Source organism: Lytechinus pictus, chromosome 3, assembly GCF_037042905.1.
Source record: "Lytechinus pictus isolate F3 Inbred chromosome 3, Lp3.0, whole genome shotgun sequence".
In the NCBI taxonomy this organism is placed as follows: Eukaryota; Metazoa; Echinodermata; class Echinoidea; order Temnopleuroida; family Toxopneustidae; genus Lytechinus; species Lytechinus pictus.
Genome location: NC_087247.1, coordinates 15,878,763 through 15,892,355, shown reverse-complemented (window position 1 = coordinate 15,892,355; position 13,593 = coordinate 15,878,763). Strand labels below are relative to the sequence as shown.

General features: G+C 38.1%; 1 protein-coding gene across 1 annotated transcript in view; it reads left to right on the top strand.

Moving 5' to 3' along the window:
* Positions 1 to 13,593, top strand: part of LOC129257734 (uncharacterized) — a 30,386-nt gene that overhangs the window by 1,325 nt on the left and 15,468 nt on the right. Inside the window, exons 2-6 of the mRNA XM_064096507.1 lie at positions 1,255 to 1,415; positions 2,521 to 2,631; positions 3,182 to 3,331; positions 7,033 to 7,259; positions 12,612 to 12,703. Coding sequence (XP_063952577.1) covers positions 1,281 to 1,415; positions 2,521 to 2,631; positions 3,182 to 3,331; positions 7,033 to 7,259; positions 12,612 to 12,703 — 715 coding nt within the window. The 5' untranslated portion in view covers positions 1,255 to 1,280. The remainder of the gene's footprint in view (positions 1 to 1,254; positions 1,416 to 2,520; positions 2,632 to 3,181; positions 3,332 to 7,032; positions 7,260 to 12,611; positions 12,704 to 13,593) is intronic.

The window sequence follows — 13,593 nt, the reverse complement described above, 5'->3', positions numbered from 1 at the left end:
TCGACGGCTCTACTCACGGTATAAACCTCGCGCACGGGTACCTTGAGAACTAGCCGTCGAAGATCACCCACAATACACCACACCTCATCATTCGATCGAAGGAGTGGAGGAGATTGAAATTCGGCAAATCAGGCCCATATTTCCGTTAGAAAATATATCAATTGTTAATACAAAACTATGTTGTTATATGATATTTTAAGCATTTTCTGTCATTTTTAGAGATAATTAGGTAAAAGTTGGATTTTTCGCCTTGTTTTTGCAATCTTGTTCTATGTATTGCTCTGTGAAATTGAATTGTCTTACGGAAGTCTTACGGTATGAATTTGTTTTAGAACGCAATAATATGCGCGTCCGGAATCATAATAGTGTCCGGTAATACAATACGTGACTATACTTCCCCAACGTTACGGACGCGAGCGTCGCGTAACGTTGGGGAGATTTTTACTCTCTAGAAGCCGCCTGGCTAGTATCACTCCCATTTGATCCTCCTTATCTAATTTGTCTTGTTTTATCCATGTTGTTCCACTTTATTTGTTTGTCATTTTGCCTCCGACGAAGATTCTGCTAGGATCGAAAGCTTGCTCTCTTTTATTAGATAAGCAGTTTTCAGCAGCTTCTTTTTGCTATTCTTACACTTTTTTACAGAATTGGTTTAGAAATTAGATCTAGATCGCATGATTCATCTAGATTATGCACTTATCAATTATATTCAGGGCCCTGGGGGTCCCGGGACATAGCCAGGAATGTACAAAACATTGTTGCCGGGTTGTGTAGCCGGGACATGGCGGGGAATGTACAAAAGACTGTCCCCGGCCCGCGGGGACAATCTTTGAAGTTAGCGGGGACGCGTACAAACTTTTTTACCGGCACTGCCGGGACATAGCAGGGACTGTCTCAAGGATGTCACACCATAGTACAGGGGGAAAATACACGGGATCGGACGACCAACGAGCGATTTCGCTCTGAAATTGCGCTCGCATTGATACCCCCTAAAAAGGGAATAGAAATTGAGCGATCTGTAAAAGTATAGGCCTAGTAGCACTTCCTTTTAAAGATCTAAGCCTTCCAAAAAACTTCCAAAACAGTGCTGTAATATCTGAATCTGATGACACACAGATAATCAGACAAGAAAACTTGAGATTTACAGAAACTATTCTTCTTACTTTAGGTCTACCCATGTCATTCTTTGACTGCTGAGTGCCTTATAGTTGCATATCTGATTATATCCATATTTCGACTTCACACCATCTTTAGACAGATTAATTCGGTTTGCTGACCACATGGACGGTATAGTACATTGCGATGGATCGCCCTTCGTCGTTCTCGGGAAGTATACATTGGACTGTATGTTCGGCAGAGACAAGAATAAGGCGGCAAAGGAGAGAATGGCAGAGGAAAGGGACAGAGAGTTTGAGGTATAATGACTTCACAAAGTTTTCAAATTCATCAATAACATTACAAAAATATATATGTTGGTAAACACACTTCCAAATCCACAGAAATGCTACTAATTCCAAAGATCTACACTTCCAGCGCCAACATATTACACATTGCATTATCTACTGATCCGCTTGTTAACATTTATAATGCTATGTAATTCCTGCCAAACAGTGGATTACTCAATATCATGCTCAAGAACCAAATCATACAGAGTTTTAAAGTCCTTAGTTATTAATTATGTGAATATTAAGTTCTATTTTAGTCGTGGAGAGCATATTTCCAATACTCATGCCAACACCTGGTACATGTATGCTAGACTAGAGTAATTGCTGGTATTAAAGGAGAATGAAACTCTTGGAGCAAGTTAGCTTTTGTGAAAGCAGAAAAATCAAAGAATAAGATCAACAAAACTTTGAGTAAAATAGGACTAGCAATAAAAGAGTTATGAGCATTTGAATGTCGAGATCACTAATGCTATGGAGATCCTCCCATTGGCAATGCGACCAAGATCTGTGATGTCACACACAACTCGTACAACTCTCCCATTTGGACACTGAAAATATACCCCAAAACATCTCTTTTTGCTCATTCTAATCATATGACAAACGATTCATCAATGATATAATGTTGTGAAACCTCTGTACTTGTCATCTCATAAAGAGAACACCTCACCTTGTGATAGACTCTATAAAAGTGAGAATATAAGTGAAATAAGTACTAAAGTAATGAGGGAGTTGTACGTGTGTGATATCACAGATCTTGGTCGCATTGCCGTTGGGAGGATCTACATGGCACTAGTGATCTCAATATTCGAATGCTCATAACTTTCTTATTATTCATTCAATCTTCCTCAAACTTTCAACAATATGTTTCTTTGATTTTTCTCTTTGATATGGATTCAGCTGGTTTCAAGGGTTTCATTCTCCTTTAACAAACAAGAGTACTTGAAAGCTGTGTTATCATCAGGACATGATGAATACACAAATACAAACATTAGTCATACATAAATGAAGCAGGATTGATTAAGATACAAGTATAATAACTTCTCATGTGCCTTTTTTCTATGTTTGTTGTATTAAGGGGGGTCATCCCAGGCCAAGGAAAAAAAGAAAGCGGCTTCAACAATCCAAGAAGAAGGGCTGTCCTGCCAAAGTCGTCATGAAGGAGGTCATCCTTTTCCCCCAATTCAAGGTAATGTATTTGGTGAAGTGATCCCAAGTCTAAAATTAATGAATTTTGGATTGTTTTAGCTTTATAGAGACTTTTAATTTATTTGCCACCATAAAATATTTTTGATTACCCCTACCCTCCCCCCCCCCCAAAAAAAAAAAAGCTGGATAATGCAATCCTAGATATCAACATAAATTGCTAATCAAGCTTTTACATTATTAAAACTTTGTTTATAGGTTACTTTAAGTTTAATAATTAAATAATGTACTAGCTGGTATTTTGCAAATTGTAGCATTTGTTCTATATTGATGATCACTGGATTTTTGTGAGTATTTACCAAATAGATATCAAAGAATATAAACATCAATAGTCTCCTGAGTATTTGTAATGGTGAAATGACATACAATCCCACTAGTAAGCTTGTCAAGTATGTTTAACATGTCTAAAAAACATATATGTTCCATGTGAATGTTACCCCCCCCCCTCCATTTTTTGTATAAACTTATTACATAATTCCATAATTTAATACTTAAGTACTAACATCTTATATTTGGTTTGAAACCGTGAACAGAGTTCCAACATGAGCAAGTATGTCCGGGACCGGAAAAGCAGAGCTATCCGGGAGGCACTGACAAACGGAGAGCAGATCGAAGCTGAACACAGGATATACATCCAGCTCCCGTCTCCTGCATCTCACCAGAATACCCACAGTCAAGGACCAGTAAGTTCTTTTAATTTCTGTACCCTTTTGTCAAGGAATGTTATACAAATAATGCATGCAGCCGAGTGCGTTAGTGGAAATGCAGAGCACGCAAGGTTTCTTTAGATAGGTGCCGCACGAGCCGCTGGCGGCAAGTGCCCAGTGTGCACCATCTGAAGAAACCGAGCTTTCTCTGCATTTACTTTTACGCACGACAGAGCAAGTGCATTATTTGTTTTATAAATTAGCAACACAGAAACAAATTCTTGAAAAGTTACAGTACAGTTTTGTTGGACTTCTCCCGGGACTTCTACCGCACTGGTTTGCTTGAGCGTGCAATGTCAATTTTCGTTAGGCACCTTTTGCACTGCCGTGCAGTGCACCAAAAAAGTTGGGTGTCATGTGACGCGTATTGGCCAATCGCGATGCTTGAAATAATACACCTATTTTATAAATGGGGTTATGTACACCATTGTGGTGGTGGTTGTGGTGTGTGTGTGTGTATGCTGGCTTATATATGCCATTGTAATATTTGAATAAAACAGTTCATGCAGATTATAAAGGTATTAATAAATTCAGATCTAAAATTGCTTTGTTTCATGACTTCATGAAAATATGAATTACAACACTGTTTTCACAAACAACATTAATATACTAGTACTACATATTATTTTGACGTAGATATCCACTGTCAATCGAGAGGTCTCGGTTTCAAGTCCTGCTGGAATCCCATTTTCTTTGCTCTTTTTCATTTAAGATTTATATGCAAGGCTCCACATTAACTTTTTTTGGTGGTGGCCCATTCGGGCCACCAAAACCATCAAATAATTTTTTTTGGTGGCCCGATATTAAAGTTTGGTGGCCCGAAAAATATAAAGAAAAACATTATAAATGAATAAACAGACCTTCATTTTTGAGGAGCGCGATCGCGCCGGCGCTCCTACCGCGCTCCTTAAAAAAAATAAGGAGAGCAAAAAATCGCGCTCCTTAAAAAAAAAAAAAAAAAAAAAAAAAAAAATGATTTTTTTTTTTTTTTTAATTTCACATTTCACATCTTTAAATCCTTGAAATGGTCTTCATTTTTCCATGATTCCTTGAAATTACTTTGATTTAGTTGAAAACTATCAGAAAAATGAAGAATATTCATCTCTTTCCCGACTCTGATTTTAATTTAAACTCGGTAAATATTTGCAGTCCCATGTAGTCCCATATAGATGTAGATTTTCATGGCAGCACCATGGAAGTCTACATGTGGGACTACAATATTTACCGAGGTAAGTTCAAATCAGAGTCGGGAAAGAGGTGAATATTCTTCATTTTCTGATAGTTTTGAACTAAATCAAAGTAATTTCAAGGTATTATGGAAAAAAGAAGACCATTTCATGGATTTAAAGATGTAAAATGTAAAATTTTTTCAATTTTTTTTTTTCAATTTTTTTTTTTTTTTTTTTTTTTTTTTTAGCAGTAGTGCATACGACATCTTGTAAACGTATTGACGTGACTCAGGCCTAGTTTCACCACAGATTAATTAATAGCTAACACAGCTATTGCATATATATACAATGTTAAGAAAAATCTACAATTTATCATACATGTATTGTAATGAATTGATTTGAGCTCCTCACGGAGAGCGATTCTGAGGAGCTCAATTGAGCTCCTCAAAAAAATAAGGAGAGCGATTTATTGAGCTCCACGAAATTATAAACGTGAAGGTCTGAATAAAACAAACTTCTGAAATATTCATTCTGCAGCCACTACCACTAAGTTCCTTTCACTTTATACATCTTGTATGTAAACCTTGTTTGCTGTTATTTTACTTTGCTAATTGATAATTGTTTCTATCGTTGTAAAAATGAAATGATTGAAAGTGAATAAATGAATTGTATTGTTCGCAGGTTGTGTGGACTTTTTTTAAAATCTCTGTATAGAGATAATGGTAAAGTAAATAAATAGTGCATAGCAAACTCAGATAGATGTACAAAACAATGGTTTTTCCTTCCTTCCTCTTTGAATCCTAAAACCTAGATTATGCATGCCCCAAATCCAGTTTATTTCTTTTTTCTCTTTTGCAGCATATTATAGAAGGAGAAAATCACAGAAAAATATGCTGCAAAATTAGAACAATGCATAAAAGGGGGAAACAAACGAAAATAATTTTCAAAAAGTATATAACAAAAAGAAAACAAATATAATAAAAGAAATTAGTGAAATAAAACAAAAGAAATGAAATGAAGAAAGAAAAAAACAAAGAACAGGGAAAAAAATAAAAAAATAAAAGAAAAAAATTAGAGAGAAAAAAGAAAAGAAAATGAAAGAAAAATTAATAAAACAAAGTTAATATAAAAATGGGGAAAAGCGGAAAATTAAGAAGCCATTACATATATTTTTTAACAGCTGTGGCAACAGTCTATTCTGACTGGAATATAATTAAAAGCCAAGCATATAATTTTCACTTACCTTTTGGGAATGGCACATTTCTATTTTTATATCCTTTAGTTTGTATTATTTTATTTTCAGTAGAAACATATTTTTTAATCAGGCATATTCAATGGGAAGGGGTATAAATGGTTTAACCACTGTAAAAAAAAAACGAAAGAAAAAAAAAAGAAAACGACAAAAACTATATCTGGAAAAAAAGTGTGAGAAAAGTCCTTCCCTATATTTGCCAAAATGTTGGAAAAAAAATCACATTTCATATCAATGAAATGCCTTCCCAAAGTATTTACTTTCTCAAGAGTGGTTTAAGAAGTCATTTATAAACAAGAAAGAAAGAAACTGTCTGTTTGTTTAAGGCTAGAAAATACACAGCTTCGAAAGAAACCAAGTATCAACATACATACAAATGCACACGTGGGACTGTGATGTACTTGCCTATGTGTTTTTATGTGTATTAATTCATGTGGAAATCGGTCTTTTTGAGTCAAAAGAGAGGTCATAATTCCTCTTCTTAATACTTGCAAATAATCAGGGTACACCAGATTTTCGTAATATAGACTGTAGAATTGCATTTCATTGGTGTAAAAGGTGACTTTGACTTAGATTTTCAAAGTTCTGTGGAAGATTTCTCAGCAGCAACATTTTTTATCGCAGCTCCCTGAGTCTGAATAGGCTGAGCTAGATCTAGAGCACAGCTGTATGCAGTGGCTTCATGCAAAGCTCACGCCAGCCGGCCGGCGCGGCTGGCTGGATAATAGCTACTGTATGCTATAGCTGTAGGCCGGCCTAATATGCAAACTGTGTGTGTGTGTATTTGTGTCTAGATCAACAAAAAGGGCGCATGACGAACTGGCTTGCAATTTGAGCTGTAGAAAGTTGATAAATGCGTGCAAAATTGGGAGAAAAATTGCGCTACTTTGAAAATTATTGGTTGCCTGATTCGGGCCACCAAAACTTAACTTTTTATCAATAATGGTTGCCCGAGGTGAATTTTTGGTGGCCCCGGGCCACCGGGCCACCGCTAATGTCGAGCCTTGTTATATGTATTAGATAATTGTTTAGCAAAAATAAAGGAAAGTATAACCTATCTCGGTCTGCCGAACACATAAACAATGAATAAATTGATTAGATGCTGAACTGACTTATTGACCAAATTATGGATCAGAACGTTTTACATGTACACAGAATTTATTAATGTTACTACTTGCTAGTCATACAATGCTACAACAAAGGAAACAAGCTCATCATACTATCTTTGTTTGGTTTTTTATTTTTGTCTTTTATAGCTCATAGGCGTTCTCAATCCCCTGGCGAAAGAAATCAGAGGCAAAATCCAGGAACTGGTGGGCGATGGTGTCTACCAAACAAAGGAGATGAGGCGACATTTAAAGATATATGTAGATACCCATCTCTTCCCCAACCCTGTGAAACGCCCTCATACTTCAAACACAGCCTATTATCCCACCGACACCACGATCAGAAACCATATTTATGCAGCACGAATGAGGTTGCAGTATGTTGTTGCTTGTTTACCTGATTTTGTTTATACCACTTAAATTGGTGTATGATTGTAGTAGGGTTCTTCCCTGTGATCATGGTCTTAAGTTTGGTGTAAATTTTATTGCTTAATTTTACAGTATCTACAACTTCATATTAGAATAGCATGTCAAATAGCAAGTACCAGAGGAAAAATTGTTTAGTTAAATATTGATATAAGGCATCAGCTATCCCGGAATATACCGCAGGTTTGGCGCCAATATTATGCTGGATTGGTGCCATATTATGTTATTGATATAAGGCATCAGCTATCCTGGAATATACTGCAGGTTTGGCGCCAATATTATGCTGGATTGGTGCCATATTATGTTATTGATATGAGGTATCAGCTATCCTGGAATATACTGCAGGTTTGGCGCCAATATTATGCTGGATTGGTGCCATATTATGTTATTGATATAAGGCATCAGCTGTCCTGGAATATACCGCAGGTTTGGTGCCAATATTATGCTGGATTGGTGCCATATTATGTTATTGATATAAGGCATCAGCTATCCTGGAATATACTGCAGGTTTGGTGCCAATATTATGCTGGATTGGTGCCATATTATGTTATTGATATAAGATATCAGCTATCCTGGAATATACTGCAGGTTTGGTGCCCATATTATGCTGGATTGGTGCCATATTATGTTATTGATATAAGGCATCAGCTATCCTGGAATATACTGCAGGTTTGGTGCCAATGTTATGCTGGATTGGTGCCATATTATGTTATTGATATAAGGCATCAGCTGTCCTGGAATATACTGCAGGTTTAGTGCCAATATTATGCTGGATTGGTGCCATATTATGTTATTGATATAAGGCATCAGCTATCCTGGAATATACCGCAGGTTTGGTGCCAATGTTATGCTGGATTGGTGCCATATTATGTTATTGATATAAGGCATCAGCTATCCTGGAATATACTGCAGGTTTGGTGCCAATGTTATGCTGGATTGGTGCCATATTATGTTATTGATATAAGGCATCAGCTATCCTGGAATATACTGCAGGTTTAGTGCCAATATTATGCTGGATTGGTGCCATATTATGTTATTGATATAAGGTATCAGCTATCCTGGAACATACTGCAGGTTTGGTGCCAATGTTATGCTGGATTGGTGCCATATTATGTTATTGATATAAGGCATCAGCTATCCTGGAATATACTGCAGGTTTGGTGCCAATGTTATGCTGGATTGGTGCCATATTATGTTATTGATATAAGGCATCAGCTATCCTGGAATATACCGCAGGTTTGGTGCCAATGTTATGCTGGATTGGTGCCATATTATGTTATTGATATAAGGCATCAGCTATCCTGGAATATACCGCAGGTTTGGTGCCAATATTATGCTGGATTGGTGCCATATTATGTTATTGATATAAGGCATCAGCTATCCTGGAATATACCGCAGGTTTGGTGCCAATGTTATGCTGGATTGGTGCCATATTATGTTATTGATATAAGGCATCAGCTATCCTGGAATATACCGCAGGTTTGGTGCCAATATTATGCTGGATTGGTGCCATATTATGTTATTGATATAAGGCATCAGCTATCCTGGAATATACTGCAGGTTTAGTGCCAATATTATGCTGGATTGGTGCCATATTATGTTATTGATATAAGGCATCAGCTATCCTGGAATATACCGCAGGTTTGGTGCCAATGTTATGCTGGATTGGTGTCATATTATGTTATTGATATAAGGCATCAGCTATCCTGGAATATACCGCAGGTTTGGTGCCAATGTTATGCTGGATTGGTGCCATATTATGTTATTGATATAAGGCATCAGCTATCCTGGAATATACCGCAGGTTTGGTGCCAATGTTATGCTGGATTGGTGCCATATTATGTTATTGATATAAGGCATCAGCTATCCTGGAATATACTGCAGGTTTGGTGCCAATGTTATGCTGGATTGGTGCCATATTATGTGATTGATATATGGCATCAGCTATCCTGGAATATACCGCAGGTTTGGTGCCAATATTATGCTGGATTGGTGCCATATTATGTTATTGATATAAGGCATCAGCTATCCTGGAATATACCGCAGGTTTGGTGGCATATTATGTTATTGATATAAGGCATCAGCTATCCTGGAATATACCGCAGGTTTGGTGCCAATATTATGCTGGATTGGTGCCATATTATGTTATTGATATAAGGCATCAGCTATCCTGGAATATACCGCAGGTTTGGTGCCAATATTATGCTGGATTGGTGCCATATTATGTTATTGATATAAGGCATCAGCTATCCTGGAATATACTGCAGGTTTGGTGCCAATGTTATGCTGGATTGGTGCCATATTATGTTATTGATATAAGGCATCAGCTATCCTGGAATATACCGCAGGTTTGGTGCCAATGTTATGCTGGATTGGTGCCATATTATGTTATTGATATAAGGCATCAGCTATCCTGGAATATACCGCAGGTTTGGTGCCAATATTATGCTGGATTGGTGCCATATTATGTTATTGATATAAGGCATCAGCTATCCTGGAATATACCGCAGGTTTGGTGCCAATGTTATGCTGGATTGGTGCCATATTATGTTATTGATATAAGGTATCAGCTATCCTGGAATATACCGCAGGTTTGGTGCCAATGTTATGCTGGATTGGTGCCATATTATGTTATTGATATAAGGCATCAGCTATCCTGGAATATACTGCAGGTTTGGTGCCAATGTTATGCTGGATTGGTGCCATATTATGTTATTGATATAAGGCATCAGCTATCCTGGAATATACCGCAGGTTTGGTGCCAATATTATGCTGGATTGGTGCCATATAAATATGTAGTAACTTGTATTGGTAATGTACACATGCACATATTTGTACGGCGATTGCGACGTGCATCACGCGCGTACGGCAATATGAATATTCATGAGCCATGAGCTGCAGGATTGATGCCTATATAGTGCTTACCCCCTCGGATGGGCAGTTACTGACTGGACCCGCCGAGGATATCCAGGCGCGCCACCTGGTATTCGTGGTGGAGAATTGCTAACTCGGGGGAGCGTTTCTCATCAACATTTTTTTCCGACATATTGTGGTCTGCCCCTGGGGGAGGGGGGCACTCAGTACCGGTATATAATGCATGGTGGTTATGTGCCGCGGAGGGGACCCCCATTTTTACACTCAACTTTCTGTTCCAAGGCATAGCATTTTTGTCTTGTTGAGAAAAAGAACAAAGAAAGCCGCTCCAATGCATAGCATTTTCTTATCGAGAAAAAAGTCCGCGCCAAAGCTTCGCATATTTTCCGTTACGCCGTTCCGGCCGCATTTATCTGCTACAATGAGCCGCAATTTTGGTGAAAAGCAGCCGCAGAGCGCTGTCCGACCATCGCCTCTGCGCTAGCGCACCTGGCGCCTGTGCCGCTGGGCTAGCTGCATGCACATATGCCCGTTCCTTTCCTCGAGCGAAGTTCGTGCAGGCTCCACTCCACTTCACTACCGCTACACTACGCTCCACCTACCCGAACTTTGAGACCGTGAACTCGATCTGATATTCCGAGTGACAAAGGTAGGATTTTATTGGGGGAAAATATATAATTCATGCAACATCATGATCTTTAAAAACAATTAAAACTAATATTCTTACTTTACACAAAGTTTCACTTCTTTTCCATGCTTCTATCAGTCTCAAAATTGGTGATTTAGAGCTAACATGAAGTTCCTCAAACGTATAAATAATTCGCTGCCGATTTCAAAACTTCGCATGCGCGAGGGTACGTTAACCCTATGGGTCTGCCCCTCTCATCAGATCATCCCCAAGGTCTGAGGACCTATCTACGCCATTGTATGTACAGTACAACCTCTCTTATCCGGACATGTTGGGACCAGCACCAAGGATAAGGGATTTATGCGGATCTGGGTGACCCAATATCAAATACACGCAGCTGCTGCCTCAGCTCCCCAACGGCGGTAGTTAAACGTTATCTACATGTATTGTAGTGGGCGAGCGTACAGACAGTATTCACTACAGTGTCAGTGCAAATTATAGGCGGTATTTATACGGAAATGAAATCGATTGAAGGCCCAAACTGTTGGATAATTTATCTGCTAAAATGGTTTAGGTATACATCGAGCATACCTCAAAAGAAAGAGAATGACTCGAAACAAAGTTTTACAATTAGATCATCCCGTCTGGTATCGCAGCTTCGCAATGTCAGCCATTGTTATACTGACTGTAGGCTCAAACATGATAGATGGCGCTGTCCGTATTAAGGCCTATAGTGTTAGCTATCGAGATATGTGTTGTTTTTCTTGGGAAACAAAAAGAGAATGTGATGAAATGTTTGCTCTGCGCCCTGATTTACTGGAAAATTATCCTGCCTAAGTTCTTTCGGTGATATAGGTGAGATATTTTCATGAAAAATAATGTTGTATGTAGACTACATTAGAAAATATATGTAATCAAAGTGAGTTTGCGTATAGGAATGAGTTTAGATTGAAATCTCATTTCCTCACGTACTAGATTGAATTTTAAAAAAATCTCTGCAAGTGTGCGTCCGGATAATAGAGAGATCCGGATAACGGGAGGCCAGATAAGAGAGGTCGGACTGTATGTATGTATGTATGTGTATAAATTCAGTGCTTCTTTCATGTTAGACAGCTGGCAGCCGTCTGTTTTGAGGAGTTTTTTTTACATTAAAAAAAATATATATTTCTCTTCGTACACAGACGGCTCGCTATCGTGCAGCCACCATTAGGGGGTTAACCCGACGGGGCTCATCGATTTTTGTCTTTATTTCATAAAAATATATAAAAAGAACTGTACCAAAATAAAGACTACTATTCCGTTTTGGCCTGAAATGCACCAAAACGGGGAAAAATAAACTTAAAAGGGGAAAAAACAGTGACTTCGGCTGTTGTGCAACTTCACTTCTCTGTTTTATCCGAACTTATACATAAACATGTGGCCATTGAGTCCCTGTACAGATCGAGCCAGAACTTCGGTCTCTGTATTTGGCGAGTGGAGCCAACGGAGTTCAGCTGAACAGCCAACATAACAGAGACCGAAGCTTTTGGTCTACTTTCATGTATGCTAATATAAGTGAAACAACATAGGCAAAAAAAACAATCCTCCTTACCTACCCAAATTTTCATTGGCCGGTTATGCCTTGTGCCCTAGTCAACATTTTTTTTTTTGCCTGAGCAGAGTTGAATTTTACTGTTTGATACACTAAGCAGAGATAACTGTTTGTAACACTAAGCAGACAATAGACCAATGGAGTTTAACTAACTCTTTTTATACCACTTGGTTGTAGTCACACATATTTCCATTTTCTTTCTATATGTAGGGAGATGACTGGCACTTCTCCGCTGGCACAGTCATGGTCAAGACGCATGTGGAGTGTTGTACAGAGGGCTGCTTCATCTTTTACTTGGGAAGGTAAATGCCAGGAGTGTGTGTCTAATGCAAATATGATTATTTACATCTTGAACGTCCTTTAACATCACCATCCATATATGTGACCAAGGCTTGAACCTCGAACTTCTGCATAAATTTTCAACTTCCAAATGTACATGTAGCTTGAATTTCATTCTTATGCCACAATGCCCAGAGAATATAAGCTCTCAAAGTTTGTCTGCAGAAAGAATCTACAGAGTGTTGTATTCAAAGAGTAAACATGTGAATTAATCTTGAAAGCAACAAAAGCTACAACAAAAGTTATGCTTTTTCGCTATATTTTTCAATTTTTATACGCCCGTATTATGGTATCACGCTCAGTGTCCGTCCGTCCGTTAACTTTTCCTTGTAAACGTGATAACATTAGTTTAACTTAACCTAAGCTCATATAATTTGGTGTGTATGATACTAGCATGGATCCCAGGAAGGCTATTGATTTTGAGGTCCAAAGGTCAAGGTCACAGTGACAGGTTTTCATCTTACCCTTCTTAAGTCCTTGTAAACGTGATAACTTTAGTTTAACTTAACCTAGGCTCATATGATTTGGTGTGTATGATACTAGCATGAATCCCAGGAAGCATATCGATTTTAAGTTCCAAAGGTCAAGGTGACAGTGATATATTTTCATCTTACCCTTCTGCAGTCCTTGTAAACGCGATAACTTCAGTTTAGCTTAACCAAGGCTCATATAATTTGGTGTGTATGATACTAGCATGGATCCCAGGAAGCCTTTTGATTTTGAGGTCAAAAGGTTAAAGGTCAAGGTGACAGTGACATGTTTTCATCTTACCCTTCCGTAGTCCTTGTAAACGCGATAACTTCAGTTTAACTTAGCCTAGGCTCATATAATTTGGTGTGTATGATACTAGCAT